This window comes from Thalassophryne amazonica, chromosome 8 (assembly GCF_902500255.1).
Source record: "Thalassophryne amazonica chromosome 8, fThaAma1.1, whole genome shotgun sequence".
NCBI lineage: Eukaryota > Metazoa > Chordata > Actinopteri > Batrachoidiformes > Batrachoididae > Thalassophryne > Thalassophryne amazonica.
In genome coordinates this window covers 88,497,448-88,523,246 of record NC_047110.1, presented here as the reverse complement: position 1 = coordinate 88,523,246, position 25,799 = coordinate 88,497,448, and the positions used below count along the sequence as shown (strand labels likewise).

Below are 25,799 nucleotides of genomic sequence, written 5' to 3'. Positions count from 1 at the left end.
CAACCCCTGGCAAAAATTATGGAATCACCGGCCTCGGAGGATGTTCATTCAATTGTTTAATTTTGTAGAAAAAAAGCAGATCACAGACATGACATAAAACTAAAGTCATTTCAAATGGCAACTTTCTGGCTTTAAGAAACACTATAAGAAATTAAGAAAAAAAATTGTGGCAGTCAGTAACGGTTACTTTTTTAGACCAAGCAGAGGGAAAAAAATATGGACTCACTCAATTCTGAGGAATAAATTATGGAATCACCCTGTAAATTTTCATCCCCAAAACTAACACCTGCATCAAATCAGATCTGCTCGTTAGTCTGCATCTAAAAAGGAGTGATCACACCTTGGAGAGCTGTTGCACCAAGTGGACTGACATGAATCATGGCTCCAACACGAGAGATGTCAGTTGAAACATAGGAGAGGATTATCAAACTCGTAATCCAATTGAAAATCTTTGGTGGAAGTTGAGGAAAATGGTCCATGACAAGGCTCCAACCTGCAAAGCTGATCTGGCAACAGCAATCAGAGAAAGTTGGAGCCAGATTGATGAAGAGTACTGTTTGTCACTCATTAAGTCCATGCCTCAGAGATTGCAAGCTATTATAAAATCCAGAGGTGGTGCAACAAAATACTAGTGATGTGTTGGAGCATTCTTTTGTTTTTCATGATTCCATAATTTTTTTCCTCAGAATTGATTCCATATTTTTTCCCCTCTGCTTGGTCTAAAAAAGTAACCGTTACTGACTGCCACGATTTTTTTTTCCTGATTTCTTATAGTGTTTCTTAAAGCCAGAAAGTTGGCATTTGAAATTACTTTAGTTTTGTGTCATGTCTGTGATCTGCTTTTTATCTACAAAATTAAACAACTGAATGAACATCCTCCGAGGCCGGTGATTCCATAATTTTTGCCAGGGGTTGTATAAACAGTACACACATACAGCACATCCAGAGCAAAAAAATGAGGAAAACAAAATATGATTTTATACAACAAATTAAATTTCTTCCCTGCAGAAACATGAACAATGCAGATTTTTTTTTTAACTTTAATAGTATGATTAGTCAAAACTCGTCTGTCCTCTGCACATACATTAAAAGTAGAAAGCTCAAAGTACGTAGAATGATAGGTAGTATTTAATATGTTATAAAAGGAAAACATAAATTGAGATCAGTGCCAAATATACAAATACAAGCATCCCCCATCCACCCACTCCAAAAAACCCAAGGATATTTCGTGACATAGTATAACAGATTTACCGCATTATTAAAAATTACATACATGTACTATTAACACAGTCTGTCCCAGCAGTGCCACACAGTTCTTTGGAGAGAGGAACGTGAAATGTACTTTTTCCCTTGGATGTAAAATTGAAAAATGATCAGTCATGTAAATCAAGACAAAATTCCTTTGATGTGGGTACAGGTACGAGTCATAACCGAAGCGGGAGTGGCTATGAGACATTTGCATAAAGTGGCTTGGCAGGGGAATTGACAAGATTTGACAGCTATGCCATTGTCGATTCTGTTCATTAAAGATCGATTTTCTGTGAAATGAACGGTAGATCTACACAGGTTTCCTTGGACACTAGATATAGTTTGGTGTCATGTCACCTCTGATGTAATAGCGCACAGGTTTTTGCAGCACCAACCGAGCAGAAAAACATAACAGTATTAGTAAAAGGAGGCATACAATTCCAGTGTTGGTGAGCAGTGGCTCACCAACACAGATTGGCTCCATATATTAATCAACAATGTACTGCAGTACTACTTTATGAGTTTCCATGAAGCTTTAAAAAAAGAAAGTCACATTTGCCAACATTTTGAATTTTGGCAGAAATTCCGTCAGCTCATGTACTGTAACCACAGAAAGTTAAAACCACAGATACAATATGGATATTCATCGCATGCCACTACTGGATTAGTAGTAGTACTGCAATACATTGTTCATACTACTGGGTTCTTTGGTAGCCGCTCAGTCGACTCAGTGCGTGAGTGTCCCTATGTGTAGCAACGACCTCTTAGGATACAACTCTCGAACCTACAGCCACACCCAAAGCTAATGTAGTCTTTTCTACTAATCAAACCCTGTCAGAGCAGGAGTATGAAAACTGAATCAGTTGGGGGGGGGGGGTTCCCTCTATATTATAATTGTAAAAATGACCCCAAACCCTGTTACTTTTTGGTCCTGGGCTCTTCATGTCATAATGTGTAGTCAGCAAGCTCCTCTACCTCCAACTGGTACGCAACACTTACACGCTGAAAGGTTTAATAAAAGACATTTTCACTGTTCCTGTGATTACAGAACAAACACGTCATACATACAAATTGGATTGGAAAAACTAAACCTTTTGCTTTGAGTCTGAGTCCTGTTGCTCTCGGTTTCAAGAGCAGTTCATTAACACATTACTGTGTTCTGGTAATAAAATATATATATTCCCTATGTACATGAGGACAGCGCACATTTTACCAGCCACGGTTGGACGCTGACAGATGTGTAACATCCCGTGTGAGCAGCTGACATGGCGCTCTGCTAGACTGTAGACTGTAATTTTCTTAGAGACTTCTGACTCAAGTCATCCCCCCCACAAATACCCACGTTCACGCATTCACTCAAGCACACAAAAGGCCGGATACACCAAAATAACGCTTTATCATACACAAGTATCCAAAAATAGAATTACTTCTCATTAAACTGTGCTTCCTTGGAAAAGCTGCAAGTAAAATGTTTTGTTCTTGCCTGAATTTTATCGTTAACTGTACGTGAAGCTGCTTCGCTCACAGTGTCAGGGCAGAGATGTCCTTGAAAGCTGATCAGATCATACAAGCTTCTCTGCGCCTCTTCTCGCCTTCGGTGTCATGGGGACGGGGTTTTGGAAGATCAGCATGTGTGCGCAAATGTCTGCCGCTCTGAGAACAACCTCAGGCGTCAGAGGTTGAGAATGGGGACATCAAAGAGGTCACAAAGGCCTTCAGTCTCATCCAGATTATAGATGTAGTCGTGATCACTGGGAGGCGGAGACAGACGAAGGAGAGGCGAAAACACTGGAGACGAAGAGTGATATGAAAGACAGCAAAGGAATGAGTGGAGGTCATGAATGTAAGTGCATTAATCATGCTTGAAACACATTCAAACGACACTGTGACATTTGTATGTCAAATCTGACTTTTGTTTGTTGAAACTTCCCGCTGCCTTTCCATCAGTTTGTCAAACTCACCTTCCGATGACATCAAATCTTCCAACAGATCTCCACTCATGATTTCTGTAATATTGAGAAGAATTTTTTTTTTTTTAAATCTTAATCCTGCAGACAATACTGTGAACATGCAAATACTAAATATAAATCATTGAAATTAAAAACACAATGTGGCATTTTGATGTGAAAAAAATCTCTATAAAAATCACCTTTTGTTGGATCAAACATTTCAGAAAGCTCTTTGGGAAAGTCCAGCACTAGAGAGAAACACAGCAAAGTATTCATTTGTACTCCTGCACATATAAAATTCTGAAATAAATTACAATAACTCCAGTCCATATGTATTTGGACAGTAATCCCACCCCGTCTCCCCACCCTTATTAACTGCACCTCTTTGTGCACCATCACAGATCATCACATTTACAGACATTTTTTCAGACGAGTCAGGGGATTGATACATGAACACTCAAGTCACTGAATATGTCTTTGACTTAATTTACATCAATACAAACAGTATGGTAGTGTATGTTAAATATGTCTGAAGTAAGCGATTCTCAAAAACAGAGACCATGCAAGGAAAGGAGTGAGGGAAACCACCAAGATGCCTAGGGAATTCGGGAGGACTTACAGACTTCTGTGGATGTAACAGCATAGTTGCAGTTTTTGTAGTTAAAGGCAAAACTACAAAAGTGTCACTGTCCCACTACTTACGGACCGGACTGCACTTTTATCGTGTGATGAGTATGCAGAGAAAGTAACTAAAAACAAATATCTGTCATACAGTCTGTGGAAAATCTGCTTAATGTAATGAGTTGCTGTGTTTGGCATGTACCTAATACAAGAAAATGTTTATAAAGACTAAAAGATACTTTAACAACACAACAAATAGAGAAGAAATGATTACTCATGACTTTCATTATAAGGTGCTCTTATTCCTTTTCAAGTTCCCAAAGCTGCTTTTCACAGAGTGTCAAACACAGGTTGTAGGAACAAAACACTCACACTCAGAGGGATCAGACTTCATTGGTTCAAATACTGCAGCAGCAGACGAAGAGGCGGATCCATCCAGAGAGGCGGAGGACTGAAGCTGCTGAGTCGCTGCAGAAGATGTTTCTGTTGTTGGTGTAAGCGGCTTGCTGCTTCTCGTTTCTGGAATTAAATGGGCAGAAATCACGCTGTAAATAATCCAGGACAATGCATGTGTTCTACAATAGATTTTATAATAATGAAATATGTTTCCTGTAAACATCATCACACCCAACCTATACACAGACTGTGTGAGTGCTGTGCAGAGTGGAGGCAGAGACTGAGTTTTTCCCAGTGAAAACTGGTGTTCCTCAGCAGAGGTGTCAAATCCAGCTTCAGAAAGTAAAAGTCCAGCCACATATTTTTTCCATCTTCCCAATAAACCAGCTGACTGTAATTAGTTCAGCTCTTCAGGCAGGTGGATGAGCTCATTATTGAGAGCACCTGTTTTAGGTGCACAGGTAGAAGCAACACATGGGAGGGTTTTTACTTTCTGAAGCCAGATTTGACACCTCTGTTCCTCAGGGATATGTTCTTACTCCTACACTGTGCAATGCTTGCTTGGAGTGGGTGTTTGGTAGGGTTGTGAAAACCAGTGACTTTGGTGCTTTTGTTGGCAAGGAAAGGTTTTACTGAACTTGACTTTCCAGACAATGATGTGATTTACCATTGCAACACTTGAGAAACTGAGCGAGGAATCTAAGCAATTGTCCTGGACCAAGACAAAGATCCAGGCCTTTAATGACTTTCTGGACTCAGCCAGGCAGTGACATTCATGCATCTGGGTGCTCTGCCCATGAGATTGAAAGGTGCCTGGAAAGAGCTTGTGGAGTCATGAGGTCACTGGAAAGAGTTGTTTGGTGATGCCAATATCTTTTCAGGAGAATAAAGGTCCAAGTCTTTAGGTTCCTGCTGCTGCCTATCTTACTGCACGGTTGTGAGATTTGAACGTTAACCATTGACCTAAGGTGATGACTGTCTTTGGCACTAGGTCGTTTTGAAGAATCCTTTGGGACAGCTGCAATGACTCACGTAGCAGATGAGCAGTTACTTAGGGAGACCAAAATGAAAAGTATCACTTGCATTGTGAAGGAGTGATAGCTCTGACATTTTGTCCATGTGTCATGTTTCTCTGTGCATGACCCAATACGCAGGTGATTGAGTGTTGAAGGCCCCAGTGGCTGGATAAGACCAAGGGGATGCTCACATTTCATCTGTCTGTGACAGATAGATGGCTATTTTAGAGATGTGGTGATAGAGTGGCTGTCTGTCTGGGTGGTTGCCATTCAGGACCCAAGGCGGTTCCATCGTGTTGTGAACACAGCAATGCACAGCACCAACACATGCTCCCACATACACGCAAGACTTGACGTTTTTAAAATGCAGACCCAATAAAAGGAAAACGCAGATGTTTTCTATAATTAAATTGATTTTCCACGGCTAGGAATAAAAATAGCAATGTGCAGGTTTTTTTTTTAATTCAGACTTTCTGTGTAAAACAAACCTGAGAGAGCTTTACATCATTTACATACACCATAAGCATGACATTCAGTCAGTCATCTTAAGCTGCTTATCCGGTATCGGGTTATAGGAGCAACAGCTCCAACAGGGGACCCCATACTTCCCTTTCCCAGGCCACATTGACCACCTCTGAATGGGGGATCCCAAGGCATTCCCAGCCAGTCTGGAGATCAATCAATCAATCAATTTTACTTATATAGCGCCAAATCACAACAAACAGTTGCCCCAAGGCGCTTTATATTGTAAGGCAAGGCCATACAATAATTACGTAAAAACCCCCAACGGTCAAAACGACCCCCTGTGAGCAAGCACTTGGCGACAGTGGGAAGGAAAAACTCCCTTTTAACAGGAAGAAACCTCCAGCAGAACCAGGCTCAGGGAGGGGCAGTCTTCTGCTGGGACTGGTTGGGGCTGAGGGAGAGAACCAGGAAAAAGACATGCTGTGGAAGAGAGCAGAGATCAATCACTAATGATTAAATGCAGAGTGGTGCATACAGAGCAAAAAGAGAAAGAAACACTCAGTGCATCATGGGAACCCCCCAGCAGTCTAAGTCTATAGCAGCATAACTAAGGGATGGTTCAGGGTCACCTGATCCAGCCCTAACTATAAGCTTTAGCAAAAAGGAAAGTTTTAAGCCTAATCTTAAAAGCAGAGAGGGTGTCTGTCTCCCTGATCTGAATTGGGAGCTGGTTCCACAGGAGAGGAGCCTGAAAGCTGAAGGCTCTGCCTCCCATTCTACTCTTACAAACCCTAGGAACTACAAGTAAGCCTGCAGTTTGAGAGCGAAGCGCTCTATTGGGGTGATATGGTACTATGAGGTCCCTAAGATAAGATGGGACCTGATTATTCAAAACCTTATAAGTAAGAAGAAGAATTTTAAATTCTATTCTAGAATTAACAGGAAGCCAATGAAGACAGGCCAATATGGGTGAGATATGCTCTCTCCTAGTCCCCGTTAGTACTCTAGCTGCAGCATTTTGAATTAACTGAAGGCTTTTCAGGGAACTTTTAGGACAACCTGATAATAATGAATTACAATAGTCCAGCCTAGAGGAAATAAATGCATGAATTAGTTTTTCAGCATCACTCTGAGACAAGACCTTTCTAATTTTAGAGATATTGCGTAAATGCAAAAAAGCAGTCCTACATATTTGTTTAATATGCACATTGAATGACATATCCTGATCAAAAATGACTCCAAGATTTCTCACAGTATTACTAGAGGTCAGGGTAATGCCATCCAGAGTAAGGATCTGGTTAGACACCATGTTTCTAAGATTTGTGGGGCCAAGTACAATAACTTCAGTTTTATCTGAGTTTAAAAGCAGGAAATTAGAGGTCATCCATGTCTTTATGTCTGTAAGACAATCCTACAGTTTAGCTAATTGGTGTGTGTCCTCTGGCTTCATGGATAGATAAAGCTGGGTATCATCTGCGTAACAATGAAAATTTAAGCAATACCGTCTAATAATACTGCCTAAGGGAAGCATGTATAAAGTGAATAAAATTGGTCCTAGCACAGAACCTTGTGGAACTCCATAATTAACCTTGGTCTGTGAAGAGGATTCCCCATTTACATGAACAAATTGTAATCTATTAGATAAATATGATTCAAACCACCGCAGCGCAGTGCCTTTAATACCTATGGCATGCTCTAATCTCTGTAATAAAATTTTATGGTCAACAGTATCAAAAGCAGCACTGAGGTCTAACAGAACAAGCACAGAGATGAGTCCACTGTCTGAGGCCATAAGAAGATAATTTGTAACCTTCACTAATGCTGTTTCTGTACTACGATGAATTCTAAAACCTGACTGAAACTCTTCAAATAGACCATTCCTCTGCAGATGATCAGTTAGCTGTTTTACAACTACCCTTTCAAGAATTTTTGAGAGAAAAGGAAGGTTGGAGATTGGCCTATAATTAGCTAAGAGATATAATATCTCCAGCTAGTCCTGGGTCTTTCCCGGGGTCTCCTCCCAGATGGACGTGCCTGGAACACCTCCCTTGGGAGGCACCCAGGGGACATCCTTACCAGATACCCAAACCACCTCAGCTAGCTAGTTTCAACATGAAGGAGCGGCAGTTCTACTCCAATGCTCCCGACAGATGATCAAGCTTCCCACCCTATCTCTAAGGGAGACACCAGCCACCCTCCTAAGGAAGCCCATTTCAGCCACTTGTACCCGCAATCTAGTTCTTTTGGTCGTAACCCAACCCTCATGACCATAAGTGAGAGTAGGAAGAAATACTGACCAGTAGATCAAGAGCTTTGTCTTTTGGCTCAGCTACCTTCCTGTCACAACAGTAAAGCAAATGCAACACTGTCCCTGCTGTGCCAATTCTGCGGCCAATTTCACACTCCATTGTCCCCTCACTTGTGCACAAGAACCTGAGGTACTTCAACTCTTCACTTGGGGCAAGACCTCATTCACTACCCGGAGTATGCAAAAATACAGCAATATACAACAAACAATATTTTGTCTCACAGTAATCTCAATGGCTCGGCTCTCGTCTCACCTGAGAATGGCATCACCCTACCTGTGACAGAGGCTGAAGTTGCAGCAGGATTGGAAGAAGCAGCTGGAGCCGCTTTCAGGGCCTGAAGGACAGAAAGAGAAAGAAATGTGTAATGGTGTATAAATGAGACTAGTAGATTTCTATTCTTATAAAATGCAGATGCCCAAAGTCTTGCATTATTTTCCTTTTTTTTTTTTTTTTTTAAAGCAATACTGGTTCAATACACCACTCTTATAACATGGAGGCAGAATAACTATTTTACTTTAATGCACAATGTATACATGCCAATCTCCACTCCAGTGGAGTTACTGTATTGAGAACAAGGTCCTACAGAATAAAAGAAAGCATGAGAAACTAATTCCACAAAGAAAGCCCAAATCTATGAGGACCTGGGAAGATGCTGCGGTCAGCTGGGAGGTAGTTGTTGGTGTTGAGAGGTTCTGAAGGACATCATCTGGAGGAGGGACAGGCAAAACAACAGGAGAGGCACTGGAAGGGTCCTTATTGACCAGCAAGACCTCAATGGGTCCAGATGAACTCTTCAGACGAATCTGATATTTCCTCTGTCCGTTAAGGACCTGCACTTGCGCGCGCGCACACACACACACACACACACACAGATCAGTCTTAGCACTTAGACCTGAGGGCCCCTGGTACCATCAACATACACACTTACCGATTCTGGTATGGGCACCTCGAGTTGTGTGCCAATAGGTGCACGGATTGCTAGCAGTGTGTCACCTGAGAAAGAAAAGCCACGGTTTAGACAGTCAAGGCAAGACTGGCACTTTGTTGTTTAATTACAAACATGGAAATAAACTACAAGAAAGTAAAATGAGTACCTTTGAAGGCTCCACAGAGGTCTTCATGTTTAATATACGCCATAGTAAGAACATGTTAAGGGACCTTTCCCAGTAACAACATGCTTACAGTTTCTTAAAAAACAAACAAACAAACATGTAATATCAACACTTCATAATACCACTCAACACTGGAAAATTGCAAACTGTAACACAAAAACAAATCCTCTTCAAGGTCACTAGTTAAGGCCCGGTCATATGGCACTGAACGAAGGGCAACGAAGCCAAACAAAAGAAGAAATTTGGACTTTCGTTGGCATCGTATAACCTTCGCGCAGCTTCGTTCCTGCAGCTGGCACTTCATCGGGATTTATATACAGTTGAAAAATTTGAACAAATGCCGCAGAAAACCTGTTCGTCCGTATATAGTTTGCTTAGTTTTTGTAACGTCAGCATTTAGTTTGACTCTGTTCGCTGAATGTTTTCTCTGCCTCTTCGGCCAGTGCACGTCAGTCCGTGATCATGGTGTTGTTCCAGAGCAGCACGCATCCCGAGGAGAGGGTTGCTGCACAAAACGTCCAGCTGGAGCTGCAGCATTCTGTCCATGAACTCCGAGGGGCTTCCTGTCCTCCAGCCTGTGGAGAGAGAAGAGCCTGCTGGCACTTTCAGTCTGACAGTTCAAAGGTTTTGAGGAAGTGATCCTTGATTGCTGTGTATTTGTTCGCAGCGGGGGAGCTTTGCAGGAGTGTGATCAGCCTCATTTCCGTGGAGTTGCTGATGGCCGACACTATCGCTGATGGCTATGGGGCATTGCAGGAGTGCAATCAGCCTCGTTTGTTTCCATGGAGCTGAGGGCCGTCACGACGTAATATTTCGTGTCGTCTGCTGTGATCTCTCAGAGCGAACTGTGCCTCGGTTTGTGCAAACCAGGCGGCAGATTACAGAAGCAAGACTTTGAGCATCAAGTGTGGAAAAGTTCCAGCAGCAGTGGACATTCACGTGTTAACAGCTTTGATCCAAAGATGTATGACACATGAAAACAGAAAACCCAGTGTGATCACAAATGGCTTCATTCTTTTTTGAATGGTTGAGGTGCTAAATCATATACAAGGCATGATCCTTTTGTGTGCGCATGTACCTCAACACATCCAAACACTGAATGCATTCATCCAGAGTGAATCAGCAGGAGAGAAGATGAAGCACGTGCGTGTCTGATCCACGTACGCAGCACCTGTGCGTCCGTGACCAGAACTGGTAATCAAACCTGCGCGGCTGCGTGTGACTGACTGCTTGATCATACAGCCGCAGCAGCACTGATCAGGGTTTTGGAAAAAAAAAGGCAGAGAGACAGACAGTGTCTATCTCTCTCTCTCTCTCAATGCTGAAACAAGAGATGGACAGTTTTCAGTTTGCTTTTGAGTTTAAATGGCAATATCTTCCACTTTTTTTTGGGGGGGGGGGGGGGACAGAAGGCCTCTGAACTTTGTGATCTGATGTTCCCAGCCCTGACAAGGAAGCAGTGTGTCCCGCTGAACATCTTCAAACCTGAGTGCCATTTGCTTTACCGTTTTGAGAACGGAGTGCTTTTCTACAACACACACACACACACACACACACACACACACACGTAGGCAGGAGTGCAGCAAGGGTCACATACAGCAGAACACATACATTAAAAGCAAACATACGCAGCCGCAAACAAATCTATGAACGCAACGAACACAAAAAACGCTGAGTACGCGTGCATTGCGGGTGTACAGACAGCAATTAGAGTTTTGCTATTTGAGAGATTTGAGAAATACACTCAACAAAAATATAAACGCAACACTTCTGGTTTTGCTCCCATTTTGTATGAGATGAGCTTAAAGATCTAAAACTTTTTCCACATACACAATATCACCATTTCCCTTAAATACTGTTCACAAACCAGTCTAAATCTGTGAGAGTGAGCACTTCTCCTTTGCTGAGATAATCCATCCCACCTCACAGGTGTGCCATATCAAGATGCTGATTAGACACCAAGATTAGTGCACAGGTGTGCCTTAGACTGTCCACAATAAAAGGCCACTCTGAAAGGTGCAGTTTTGTTTTATTGGGGGGGATACCAGTCAGTATCTGGTGTGACCACCATTTGCCTCATGCAGCAATCTTCCATTCCAGCTTATTAATTAATCAAAAACCCAGACAGAGCTTTAATTCATTTGAAAGCTTGACTCTTAGTCTTGTCCATCCAAATTGGAAGTCCCAAAAACCAGTTTTATTTGTTATTATCTATCGTCCACCTGGTCGTTACTGTGAGTTTCTCTGTGAATTTTCAGACCTTTTGTCTGACTTAGTGCTTAGCTCAGATAAGATAATTATAGTGGGTGATTTTAACATCCACACAGATGCTGAGAATGACAGCCTCAACACTGCATTTAATCTATTATTAGACTCTATTGGCTTTGCTCAAAAAGTAAATGAGTCCACCCACCACTTTAATCATATCTTAGATCTTGTTCTGACTTATGGTATGGAAATAGAAGACTTAACAGTATTCCCTGAAAACTCCCTTCTGTCTGATCATTTCTTAATAACATTTACATTTACTCTGATGGACTACCCAGCAGTGGGGAATAAGTTTCATTACACTAGAAGTCTTTCAGAAAGCACTGTAACTAGGTTTAAGGATATGATTCCTTCTTTATGTTCTCTAATGCCATATACCAACACAGTGCAGAGTAGCTACCTAAACTCTGTAAGTGAGATAGAGTATCTCGTCAATAGTTTTACATCCTCATTGAAGACAACTTTGGATGCTGTAGCTCCTCTAAAAAAGAGAGCTTTAAATCAGAAGTGCCTGACTCCGTGGTATAACTCACAAACTCGTAGCTTAAAGCAGATAACCCGTAAGTTGGAGAGGAAATGGCGTCTCACTAATTTAGAAGATCTTCACTTAGCCTGGAAAAAGAGTCTGTTGCTCTATAAAAAAGCCCTCCGTAAAGCTAGGACATCTTTCTACTCATCACTAATTGAAGAAAATAAGAACAACCCCAGGTTTCTTTTCAGCACTGTAGCCAGGCTGACAAAGAGTCAGAGCTCTACTGAGCTGAGTATTCCATTAACTTTAACTAGTAATGACTTCATGACTTTCTTTGCTAACAAAATTTTAACTATTAGAGAAAAAATTACTCATAACCATCCCAAAGACGTATCGTTATCTTTGGCTGCTTTCAGTGATGCCGGTATTTGGTTAGACTCTTTCTCTCCGATTGTTCTGTCTGAGTTATTTTCATTAGTTACTTCATCCAAACCATCAACATGTTTATTAGACCCCATTCCTACCAGGCTGCTCAAGGAAGCCCTACCATTATTTAATGCTTCGATCTTAAATATGATCAATCTATCTTTGTTAGTTGGCTATGTACCACAGGCTTTTAAGGTGGCAGTAATTAAACCATTACTTAAAAAGCCATCACTTGACCCAGCTATCTTAGCTAATTATAGGCCAATCTCCAACCTTCCTTTGCTCTCAAAAATTCTTGAAAGGGTAGTTGTAAAACAGCTAACTGATCATCTGCAGAGGAATGGTCTATTTGAAGAGTTTCAGTCAGGTTTTAGAATTCATCATAGTACAGAAACAGCATTAGTGAAGGTTACAAATGATCTTCTTATGGCCTCGGACAGTGGACTCATCTCTGTGCTGTTCTGTTAGACCTCAGTGCTGCTTTTGATACTGTTGACCATAAAATTTTATTACAGAGATTAGAGCATGCCATAGGTATTAAAGGCACTGCGCTGCGGTGGTCGAATCATATTTGTCTAATAGATTACAATTTGTTCATGTAAATGGGGAATCTTCTTCACAGACTAAAGTTAATTATGGAGTTCCACAAGGTTCTGTGCTAGGACCAATTTTATTCACTTTATACATGCTTCCCTTAGGCAGTATTATTAGACGGTATTGCTTAAATTTTCATTGTTACGCAGATGATACCCAGCTTTATCTATCCATGAAGCCAGAGGACACACACCAATTAGCTAAACTGCAGGATTGTCTTACAGACATAAAGACATGGATGACCTCTAATTTCCTGCTTTTAAACTCAGATAAAACTGAAGTTATTGTACTTGGCCCCACAAATCTTAGAAACATGGTGTCTAACCAGATCCTTACTCTGGATGGCATTACCCTGACCTCTAGTAATACTGTGAGAAATCTTGGAGTCATTTTTGATCAGGATATGTCATTCAAAGCGCATATCAAACAAATATGTAGGACTGCTTTTTTGCATTTACGCAATATCTCTAAAATCAGAAAGGTCTTGTCTCAGAGTGATGCTGAAAAACTAATTCATGCATTTATTTCCTCTAGGCTGGACTATTGTAATTCATTATTATCAGGTTGTCCTAAAAGTTCCCTAAAAAGCCTTCAGTTAATTCAAAATGCTGCAGCTAGAGTACTGACGGGGACTAGAAGGAGAGAGCATATCTCACCCATATTGGCCTCTCTTCATTGGCTTCCTGTTAATTCTAGAATAGAATTTAAAATTCTTTTTCTTACTTATAAGGTTTTGAATAATCAGGTCCCATCTTATCTTAGGGACCTCATAGTACCATATCACCCCAATAGAGCGCTTCGCTCTCAGACTGCAGGCTTACTTGTAGTTCCTAGGGTTTGTAAGAGTAGAATGGGAGGCAGAGCCTTCAGCTTTCAGGCTCCTCTCCTGTGGAACCAGCTCCCAATTCAGATCAGGGAGACAGACACCCTCTCTACTTTTAAGATTAGGCTTAAAACTTTCCTTTTTGCTAAAGCTTATAGTTAGGGCTGGATCAGGTGACCCTGAACCATCCCTTAGTTATGCTGCTATAGACGTAGACTGCTGGGGGGTTCCCATGATGCACTGTTTCTTTCTCTTTTTGCTCTGTATGCACCACTCTGCATTTAATCATTAGTGATCGATCTCTGCTCCCCTCCACAGCATGTCTTTTTCCTGGTTCTCTCCCTCAGCCCCAACCAGTCCCAGCAGAAGACTGCCCCTCCCTGAGCCTGGTTCTGCTGGAGGTTTCTTCCTGTTAAAAGGGAGTTTTTCCTTCCCACTGTAGCCAAGTGCTTGCTCACAGGGGTCGTTTTGACCGTTGGGGTTTTACATAATTATTGTATGGCCTTGCCTTACAATATAAAGCGCCTTGGGGCAACTGTTTGTTGTGATTTGGCGCTATATAAAAAAACTGATTGATTGATTGATTGATTGATTGAGTGCAACACATCTCCTTCGCATAGAGTTGATCAGGTTGTCAATTGTGGCCTGTGGAATGTTGGTCCACTCCTCTTCAATGGCTATGCAAAGTTGCTCGTTATTTGCAGGAACTGGTACACGCTGTCGTATACGCCGGTCCATAGCATCCCAAACATGCTCAATGGGTGACATGTCCGGTGAGTATGCCGGCCATGCAAGAACTGGGACATTTTCAGCTTCCAAGAATTGTGTACAGATCCTTGCAACATGGGGCCGTGCATTATCCTGTTGTAACATGAGGTGATGTTCTTGGATGTATGGCACAACAATGGGCCTCAGGATCTCGTCACGGTATCTCTGTGCATTCAAAATGCCATCAATAAAATGCACCTGTGTTCTTCGCCCATAACAGACGCCTGCCCATACCATAACCCCACCGCCACCATGGGCCACTCGATCCACAACACTGACATCAGAAAACCGCTCACCCACACGACGCCACACACGCTGTCTGCCATCTGCCCTGAACAGTGTGAACCAGGATTCATCCATGAAGAGAACATCTCTCCAACGTGCCAAACGCCAGCGAATGCGAGCATCTGCCCACTCAAGTCGGTTATGACAACGAACTGGAGTCAGATCGAGACCCCGATGAGGACGACGAGCATGCAGATGAGCTTCCCTGAGACGGTTTCTGACAGTTTGTGCAGAAATTCTTTGGTTATGCAAACCGATTGTTTCAGCAGCTGTCCGAGTGGCTGGTCTCAGACGATCTTGGAGGTGAACATGCTGGATGTGGAGGTCCTGGTCTGGTGTGGTTACACGTGGTGTGCGATTGTGAGGCTGGTTGGATGTACTGCCAAATTCTCTGAAACGCCTTTGGAGACAGGTTATGGTAGAGAAATGAACATTCAATACACGAGCAACAGCTCTGGTTGCATTCCTGCTGTCGGCATGCCAATTGCACACTCCCTCAAATCTTGCGACATCTGTGGCATTGTGCTGTGTGATAAAACTACACCTTTCAGAGTGGCCTTTTATTGTGGGCAGTGTAAGGCACACCTGTGCACTAATCATGGTGTCTAATCAGCATCTTGATATGGCACACCTGTGAGGTGGGATGGATTATCTCAGCAAAGGAGAAGTGCTCACTCTCACAGATTTAGACTGGTTTGTGAACAGTATTTGAGGGAAATGGTGATATTGTGTATGTGGAAAAAGTTTTAGATCTTTAAGTTCATCTCATACAAAATGGGAGCAAAACCAAAAATGTTGGGTTTATATTTTTGTTGAGTGTATTTGGCGTGTTTGCAGTGTGTCTAACTTTGGTGGAGTATTTAGCATGTGTGGTTAGTAGGGATGTCCCAATCCGATCACATGATCGGAAATCGGGCCCGATCACGTGGTTTCAGACTTGATCAAAATTGGACATTGCATCCCGATCAGGATTCCGATATAGATTTTATCCTCATTATTTTGATCAGCGCTATTTCAGGCTCATTATTGCAGATTAATGGGCCTTTCACGCGTCGGACGCGTCAGAGGCATGAGACGCGTTACTTTTTAGAGCCGTCAGAAGTGTCGCTTTAGCCTGGCTTTTGACGTGACGCTTCTGACAGGAGCGCGCATTGCCGCTTGTCGGCAGGCTGACGCGGTCAAAGTTCAACCCAATCTTTTTTTCTTTTTAAGTGAACAAAAGAAAAAAACAAGTTCAACCGGACAGAGGTGGGGGGAGTTATGCGCGCAATGTTTCTTTCGCAGAACTGCTGTTGGTGTGTTTACGTGCTCAGCCTGATGCTTCGATGGAATGACAAGAGGATGATGGACACTTTCCCACCAAAACTCTTGCTCAGTCATCCCTCCGTGCGCAGCAGGACCTGGTGCTAACCAAGTCCTCAGGATAACGATCTGTCATCTGATTAACAAAAAGAAAAAACAAGTTGTCCTGTGATCGTTTGTCTGCAAAATGGAGCGAGAGATGATGTGTGCACGAGCGACGTGCGCACTCATCACATTTAGGAGCGCGTCTTAAAGAGCTTCCGTCTTCATTCACGTTCACTGCGCTGCTCTGAACTTGAACACTGATAAAACATCAGAGGGACACAGAGGACTGTCAGGACGCAAATGTTTGTTTTTTTTTTCTTTTACTTTTCAAGTTGACTTTTGAACTTTCGACGCTCTGAGCTGTGACGTAGCTTCGCGCTGTCCAACAGGAACCACGCGTCGGGCCAAAACACAGAAGAATAGTGGCAGAAACCACTGATCTGTACAAATGGTAAATGGACTGCATTTATATAGCACTTTTCCATCAGATGCTCAAAGCGCTTTACAATTATGCCTCACATTCACCCCGATGTCAGGGTGCAGCCATACAAGGTGCTCACTACACACCGGGAGCAATAGGCGATTATAGACCTTGCCCAAGGGCCCTTAGTGATGTTCCACTCAGGCGGGGATTTGAACCACAGATCAGTGCAGAAACCACGTGTCTGAAGAAAAATCCTTGGAAATGTTTTTTGTTGTTGTTTGTTACCTCAAAATTTCTGATTACTGTTTAAAAAAGTTTAGAATACTTGTAATTAAAATAGCTAAATCAATAAATGGTTCTTTACAAACCTTTCATCTATAAATTAAAACCACCTGTTATTTCAGATTAGATAATTTCTTGTTTAACATAAGGAACCTTTGACATTTATTTTTAGACAAATAAAATAACATGGAAATTTGTACTTTTTTTTTTTTTTAAGTCTGGTAGATTATTACTTGATTGTTCGAGCTACCTCAAGGAGAAGTGCACTGTTTAAGTGATAAATAATAAAATAAGGTGATTAAAATGAAATTATTATATATTTAGCATTTGTTCATTGTTCATTCAGTTTTTTAAAGTATCGGATCGGGACTCGGTATCGGCAGATACTCAAAATCTGATGACTCGGAATCGGATTGGGGCCAAAAAAATCTGATCAGGACATCCCTAGTGGTTAGTGTGGTGGTGGTTTTTTTGTTTTTTAAAAATGCAGCATCTTATGAATGCTGAACAAGCACTTGTTTTTAATTTTTTTTTTTTAATTGGAGCAACACGGAGTGTGCAGCATGTCCTGAGAGAAACCAGACAGTGAGGATTCTGATGATTAAGTAAATGATCCCTTTTGTTCTGGACGAGGAACCAGACCAGGTGGATCCACCAATGTGTGCACAGATCTCCACAGTGGGTTGGATCATGCGCTTCTGTTTGCAGCTTCTCCAGGACTCGGCGCTATGAGCTCCATCCCAGCGTCCCAGGAATGCAGACACACACTGCTCCACCAGTGGCTCCAGGAGCGTTTCGTTTAAAGTGCTGAGATCAATGTTAGCTTCGGTTTTGTTTTGTTGCTCTTTCATTCCTTTTGCGCTCTTGATTCGCAGGCTATTCTGTGATAACAGTCGTTCGTCCACCTTTTCTCAATGATTTGTGACTTTTTTACTTTTTTCCCCTTCATTCAGGAATCGTCGTATACCATGTGACCGGGCCACTACACAATGCTACAGTATTTTACTGAAAACATACATTTACCCAATGACTGAAATGGAGAACCTCAAGCACTGTGCTCAAAAAATCCAGAAGACTGCATGAGTGTATGCTCAGAATTAGAGTTTCACTGAATTGTGTTACTCTAAGACATTACCGCAAACCGTCCGAACCTCAATGCACACACTAAACATATAAATGTTTTATACAAAATACATTCCAGAGATAAGCAAATCTCAACATAATTCTATGCAAAACCTTTTAAGGCTTAGTGATTCATCATTTTAGAATGTTTTTGCACACATACGGAGCACTTACTAAAAGTCACTTATGAATATGTTTAAAAAAATCCATACAGCAATATCGATGTTAAACTAGACAACTTGTCTATGTGCAACGACGCACACCTAGATGCTTACTTCTGCATGAAAAAATGGTATGAAAAGAAATTACACTTTGGAAGGACCTGAACAACTAGCTGCACCACCTTTTTTTCTTCACAGATGCCGTGTAGCATATGTTAAACAAAAATCTATTTTACAGACCACTAACATGGAATTTAACTTCAAATTGTGTTATTATTGGGGATGGCACAAATACAACTGGATATCTTCCACAAACTTACTCTCTGACATCATGGCAAACTATTGCAATATATTCGATGACCAGTGATGCCGGTAACGCGTTACTTAGTAACGCGTTACTCTAATCTGACCACTTTTTTTAGTAACGAGTAATCTAACGCGTTAATCTTTCCAAATCAGTAATCAGATTAAAGTTACTTCTCCATGTCACTGTGCGTTACTATTATTTTTCATTGTGGGTCGATAGCAGCATTAAACTTGGTCCGTGGGCAGGAGGTCGGGGTTCGACTGAACTGCCCACTTTCAGCAAGCTGTGACCTTTTCATCCGCGTTTTTTTTGCAGCTGCTCGACTCGTCCTCACCTCTTAAAGCGCGGTGATCAGCACACCTGCACTGAGCTTTACAAAGTCATTTTTATGCTTTATTTTTCTCCTTTATTTAGAATTCTGAGCTGAGCCGCTCCGTATCGTCTCGTTAAAAACAACTGATCCTCCGCGACGCGTCAACAACTAACACTATTTTCCACTCAAATGCACCTAAACTCTCTTTCTGAGGACCACATGATGTGAAAACGCAATAAAACTTTCTTACCTGTAAATCTGGTCATGTTTTCTGCATTAATAAATGTTATCCATTCTTTGTGCTCAAACGCCAAAGCAGGGGCGAATCCAGATGGAATGGGGGCGTGGGGCAGGGATGTGCCCCCCTCCCCCACAACACCCCTAGATTAAAGGTCCAGTTTTTAAGCCGTTTTTTACTACAACTACTAATACTGCTTAAAATAATAATAATTTCGACAAGTAAAATGTTTAGAGAATTTAAGTGTTAGAAAAATGTTAGAATTTAATAGTTACATTTATAAACAATGTAGGTTTGAAATTGCAAGTTTTACTGTTACAGTGCTGTCAACAGTTAAATATGAGGTCAAGAAAGAGGTCTGTATTTTACTTTTTATAAAACAAGTATTTGTTTTCATTGAAGTCAAGAAAGGGTGACTATAAAGTGAGTTTTGGCAAAACAGGTATCATTGTCATGTTGACGTGGGTTGTTGTCGGCAGCTGGGGAAAGTAACTAAAAAAGTAACTAGTAATCTAACTTAGTTACTTTTACAATTGAGTAATCAGTAAAGTAACTAAGTTACTTTTACAAGGAGTAATCAGTAATCAGTAATTGGATTACTTTTTCAAAGTAACTGTGGCAACACTGCCGATGACTGATCATTATCTCTGCACTTCTATCATATATCAATTAAAACCCATTCAAGTCCTTTTGAGATATCAAGTCTCAAACATCAAACCACCAAATTTCATTGAAATCAGTTGATGTTCTTTTTGAGATATCTGCTGAATAACTATAAGCAAGACCAATAAACAGCAATAACAACATAACCTCCTTGACAGAATTAAAGACCCAAATCTGCTAGATTGTTGGCCCCTATGGAAAGTATGTGACTACCAATCGCTGCTGAGGTTGACTGACAGCACAATTTTGATATTTTCCTGTTACTTCAAGCAAATCTTACTATATAAACTCATCTTCACAACACCCTTTACAAAAGAGTAGTCACAACTTTCTATCATAAGAGTTGGATCAGACTTGCATTTAAGTTCAAACAGTTCTTTCCGCAGTATGAAGATAAATTAGTCTGGTGTCATGGTTCTTGTGGACCAGAGCCCATCTGAGTTGCCGACTGACAGAATGCACCCGATCCATCCAACTGTGAACAAAGCAGGTACCAATAGTAACCATGTACTTCACAAGCCCAAAAGGAGCAGGTGTAAACTGCTGGTGCAGTGAAAGGATATGGGCTGTTGTTGGAGTCATCTGTGACATTCTTTATGCTCTGCTGGACCCAGACTCGCTGCTGATCCAGCTCATGTTCTCTCAGAGCCAAATCATCTAGCTCAGCCTTCAGATCAATCAGCTTATCTGCGATTTCCCTGGTGTTACAGCCTGGACCTACGCCCCTGAAGGACAAACATCAATTCATATCAGTTTGTTTAAATCACAACTGAAGCCATTTCTATAAACAAAGTCTGGACCCTATCCACCCCTGGTTATATCCAAACAAGCACACCTTTCACACTTTTGTGAGGATACATGGCATTGTAATCCCACTACTAAGTCACATTACAGGATGGACAAAAACAAACAGAAGTGACAAGAAACATTTTTGACAGACTGACAACAACACAGTCAATTAAATACATAAGCCTGCACTCACTTCCACTGGATACTGTTCTTGGATTTCTTCTCTATCAGTCCAATTCCCTCCAATACGTTAGTGATGTCATAGATACGCCGTTTCTGTCGCACTGCCAAGGTGTCTGCTGCCTGGATGATAGCAAAAATTAAAATTTAGCATTTTTTTCTAAACATGTACAACATTCAGTCTGTAATACTGGAGCAAGAATATCATATCTTCTACAACAAAAATATAAGATAGAAAACAACAATTAAAAAAAAACTACTGTAGTGTTACCTACTGCAGGTGCAATTTGCTGCAACTGAAAACTATGCTTTCACCAGCTATCACAGGACACAAATTATGCAGGATTGATTTCACTGTGTAGTGCAGTTTATGATTTTGCAACTGTGGCATTTTCAAAGATTTCCTGTTCGATGGTATGAGCTTTCTCTAATCACAGCTACATGAAGCCGGGTTCACACGGCAGGATAATCAGGCCGATATCGGACCCGATCTTCTCTTTTCCAAATCGTGATGACGCTAAAGATAATCTTGTCAGATATTCCTGCCATGTGTAGTGTGTTAAGAGCACTCTGATCTGCTTGGAAGGACGTCAGGGGTGCTACGATCGCAAGTCGGGGATACTCAACATGTTGGATTGTCTTGGCCCAATATCGCAGTGTGTGTGTGATGTCCTCCAACCACAAACGAGCACGCAGTCTGCTGAATGTGACGTGCAGCCATTCAGAAAGCGATGTGACAGACGTACAGCGCGGAAAATAAAATCAAAACAGCTGTTCTGACTTACCAGAAAGCTCGGTGGTCGCGCTGTCTCCACTCCTTTTAAATGAACGCCTTTAATTTTTCTTTTTGTATCGTTTTTTTCCTCTGTTGTAAATAGTCCACAATGTATCTGTTTGTTTACTCTGAAGTCACGTTTAATCTTGAGAGATTTTGCAAGATTACCTGTCTGAGCTGGGAATGTTCGTGTGTGGTGTTGTCCTTACCATGTGGCTGAACACCACACACTGTACAACCAAAACTGTTAGATCTATGATTTTTTTTATCTCTACGTGTGTGGTCTCTCACCTTTTGGAAACCTAAAGATAATTTTAAAATCATGTTGTGTGAACCAGGCTTAAGCTTATAACTTCTAGGTTGTCTGTGTCTTGGTGGCTTTCCTCACTGTTCTCCTTCTTGCACAGTCACCCAGTTTTTGAGAACTGTCTTCTCCATGCAAATTTACCACAGAGTGCCATACTGTCTGTATTTCTTCATAATTGATGTAAATAAGTGTCAAGGCATACTCAGTGGCAGCTTTACCATCAGAGAGCCTCATCCACAACTACCACGAAAGACCCCAAGCTGTCATTGATGTTACGGGGGCAATTCTCGTTATTAAGAACAAGTCTTTTTGGGTAGTTTCTGTTGTCCTTATGATTTAAAAAGAGTAAATACAGTTGACAATAAATGTCTTCACCCAACCACTAACCATGAGTGAAAAAAAGTTTTTGTGTTATCCTCTGAAAAATGGCCTAAATAAATTCACCAGGGTATGTCAACTTTTGAACACAACTGTATCTTGTTTTGGATCAGTTTTGATTCTGAATGTTATGAACAGAAGTGGCAGTTCATGTCTTGCCACTTCAATGCTTCTTTCAAGGTGTTGGTCTGTTCTTTACCATTCTTCTTCTGTTTAGAAAAATAAACTAAATATGTGCTATGTCGTTTTGTACTGTTACAATTCCTCCCCTGAAAAGAATGTCTTCCTGCGATATTAACACTAAAGTTGATGACATGTTTACATAGGTGCCACAGTGGGAAGCTCACACATAGACCAAGAATGGTGAAGGCAGCATTCAAACTACAGGTGAGGAAGAAATGCTGATCGCCAACAGAGGACCTTCCACAAACTGTTTTTAATTCAGAACATTAAATGAATTTGTTCCACCGCCTTAAGAAAAAGCACAGACCTGAGAAAGAGAAAAGCCAGAAACTGTGCGAGGAGAAACCACTGAGTAAACTAATTTCTCTAACTCAGAAGAGAACTGTCAGGGTGTTTGACAATTGCATAACATTTATGTATAAGAAGTTGTTACAGTTCTGTTCTGATGAGTTTTTCCCATTAGTACATGTATTTTTTCTTTGTTATAACACTAGCAACTGTATGCATGATTCGTGCATTATTACCTTGAAAGAATAATTTTTTTCAATTAAACAGAATGTAAATTAAAGCAAAAATTATGTTTTATTAGTGTTACAAATTTGTAAATAACAGATGATATGATGTGATATGAATACTTTGAGTTGCTTTGAAACTTAAGATAAAGCATGGTAATCTGCACTCTCTGAGGATCTGTGTGCTGTAAAAGAGCCATCAAACATCCGTTGTGTTGTGTCTGGTGAATTACGTAGAGTCCGTAAAGGTCTCATAATAAGGACATAACCTGGGTTAATTTCAGTATTAAAAATAACATGTATATTCTTGTATTCTGAGTAAGATTCTGCTTATAATAAAATTAATACTGACACCTTAAGTTAACAAAATAACAAGAAAAAAAATGACAGTAAAAGGTTGTCATAGTCTATGTGTAAACTCCATAATGGAATGTAAGGGCCCTATCACACCTTGACAATTTAGCCAGCGTATGCCGGCATATGAAAAATGCACTGAATATGCTGGATACGTTAAATGTCATGCAGCTATCACACCGTGATGATTTAGCCATTTTTTTTTTATTTTATATTATTTTGTCTTGGTGGATCAAGGGATTTATTTTCACTGCTTGCAGACTGCTGAAGAATCAACTCATGCCTGTGGTAAACTCTGACATGAATGAATGATGTGCTGTGACTCTTTCAACTTTTAAAATAAATTAATTTTCTTATTGTGGGACAAAGTGCCAGTGTTTTCTGGTTCAGGCTTATATTTACTCCATGTGTGAATGGTTTTAATATTTCTAACAGTCTAAACTGTTCGCAGGACTGCAGGTTTCAGTTATTCACCCAATCAATGGACAGCATCAGTGGATGTATTTTGACTTATTAGTAACTTACAGGAAATGTGTCAACAATCGCATAACTTACTTACAACTTATGGCCCGCGTATGCGGGACGTAAAAGCCACAAGTTGGCAAACATCAAAAATATTGTACATAGCCAAAATTTATTGACATACTCTCCGTATTATGGGGTATATCAGCGAGCTGTTAACTTACACAAAACTTACCCATAACTTATTAGACGTACACCAGCGATTTTAATAAAGTTGGATAAGCTGGCTAATTTGTCATGGTGTGACAGGGGTGTAACTGACCATATAAATGTCCAGATAATTTCTCACATCATGGTATTTCCCTAAACAATCCCTTGCTATGTAAGAGGACATCTTAAATTATGATAACGTATATCCATTTTATAAAAACCTATGGTCAGAATGTCAGAAAATGCATATATAATTATTATATTCATAATATTCATAACTCTAAAATTTTTATCTGATGAGGACACATCATGAAGTTTTGAACCAATATCCCTAAATGACTATATTTTACATTGGGCATAAGTTGATCAGCATAGGATAAAATTGAAAATCGCCCTCTTTGCAAAATTTATGACCATTTGAATATGGCTGACCCGACAAGCAGTGGCATTTTGCAAGTATTGGGTGTTATTGGAATTGTAACTTGTAAACAAAATTCATCTTTTGATTTTTTTTCTTTTTTTTTTGTAGACTACTTAATTGGGTTAGTTTGGGTTTTGATTAAGTTTTACTTTTTTAGAACTATGTGTTTGCGAGGTTCTCAAGAATTTATACTGATGACATGCGGCGCAACAGAGAGTGATGAATATTATCTTCTTACATGTGGTTCTCCCCAAAAACACCATGAAATATTGTGATTATATATCGAAATCCCTGCAAGAAGCATCTTACACTGTCTGCTCTAAGTGTTTTAATGCGTTATTTAAAGCACTTTAAATACTTCGGCTATTAAAATGTGCTTTCACTTCATCTTTGAACAGTAACTTAGTGAATACTTACAGAAAAAGTATCAGGAGCATTATCAACCAGAGGGGGGACATACTTATGTGTGAAGGTGAAGCCACATTGGCTCCTAAGGACAACAAAAGCTGTCCCACTTTTTAAACTTTGAGTCTGCAGGGGGCACAGGTCTGAGAAGTTCACCAAGCTTCTCAAATGATTATGCTAGCGTTTGAAAATCCACAAAAGACCTTGAAATCAGATTTAAGCGACGGTTTGAAAGAAATTCGGATGAATAACTTAACTGCAAAGCGAGAAGAAATTAATTAAATTAGTACAGCATATAGCTAGGCTAGGCTAACAAGCAGGCTAGCCTAGCATGTAACCCAACGGCAGAGTCCAAATGACATGTGCTAACTTAGCTAACAACAAAGACTCTAGACTGCATGCTCACAGCTTTCAGATCCAGCACTCCGTCCTTCGCCTCCTGTAATAAAGTCACAAACTTGGTTGTGAGCAGTCCAAGGCTCTTTTCGTGTCTACTCGGGGTCTGAGGCTGGAGCGCGTCTCCCACAGCTCCCAGTTCGCCTCTGTTACTGGCCGCCTCCAGCTCCATCATTGCTCGGGAACAACTTCGCGCTTCCCCGACCAAACCCACCACCGCAGGCACACAAACACGAGGCCGGGGTACTGCGTGGCCGGTAAAAGGTGTTTAATCAGCCAAAACGACTCGGTTCGATTTGAATTTTTTCATGGAACCCACCGAAGCGGGCGGACAACGTCTTTCAATGAGCGAGTACTCGCTGAGAGCCGTTGGCCACGCGAGGTATGACGGGACAGTTGGCTTCGGCTGAGGGAGCGTCTAAAAATAACATGCATGTGTTCAAAAAGTACAACACCACGACGGTGTGTTTATGGAGGGTAAAAAAAATGTTCAAAGTGAGGTATATAATAAATATTTGGTAACCCACTTTTCGATTATTAATTAAAAACATACTACAAAGACGACATATTTAATGACATAACGGCTGCAAAACACAATTTCCCATTTTCAGCCGCAAGAAAAAAAGCAGTTTATTTTTACCTGTACCCTGAGAGACTCAAACTTGAAGAAAAAGCAAAGCACGTTCGAGATAAATAACGCTTTTAAAGAATGCAAGTAAAAATTATTATAATGCATTTTAGATTGTTGCAGATTATTTGTCTTCCCCATACCATCCAGTTGAATTCCTCAAAACAAAAAAGACGATGAAAAAAAAAAT

General features: G+C 40.8%; 1 protein-coding gene across 2 annotated transcripts; it reads right to left on the bottom strand.

The window, feature by feature from the left end:
- Window positions 1-964: 964 nt before the first annotated feature.
- On the bottom strand, window positions 965-25,339 carry e2f4 (E2F transcription factor 4). Of its 2 annotated transcripts, none has more exons than XM_034176923.1 (11): window positions 24,992-25,339; window positions 20,592-20,701; window positions 20,173-20,334; window positions 9,099-9,142; window positions 8,933-8,997; window positions 8,640-8,834; window positions 8,278-8,332; window positions 4,191-4,337; window positions 3,398-3,445; window positions 3,210-3,254; window positions 965-3,036 (listed from the first exon to the last, which is right to left on the bottom strand). In XM_034176923.1, exons 1-11 carry the CDS (start codon window positions 25,154-25,156, stop codon window positions 2,921-2,923), a joined length of 1,152 nt encoding a protein of 383 aa, XP_034032814.1. In that variant the 5' UTR covers window positions 25,157-25,339; the 3' UTR covers window positions 965-2,920. The 2 variants fall into 2 exon arrangements, with proteins under 2 accessions (XP_034032814.1, XP_034032815.1); XM_034176924.1 differs by having other exon boundaries at window positions 8,278-8,338; window positions 8,646-8,834.
- Between the last annotated feature and the right edge of the window lie 460 nt (window positions 25,340-25,799).

Bases quoted from the DNA above. Each gene is read 5' to 3' on its own strand.
- e2f4 (XM_034176923.1), bottom strand. From the start codon at position 25,156: ATGATGGAGCTGGAGGCGGCCAGTAACAGAGGCGAACTGGGAGCTGTG. The intron at 4,338-8,277 runs GTAGGGTGATGC...ATTTAATTCCAG, and splicing joins AACTTCAGCCTCTGTCACAG to AAACGAGAAGCAGCAAGCCG. The intron at 3,446-4,190 runs GTGAGTGTTTTG...GTTTCTCTCTAG, and splicing joins GAAGTCTGATCCCTCTGAGT to TGCTGGACTTTCCCAAAGAG.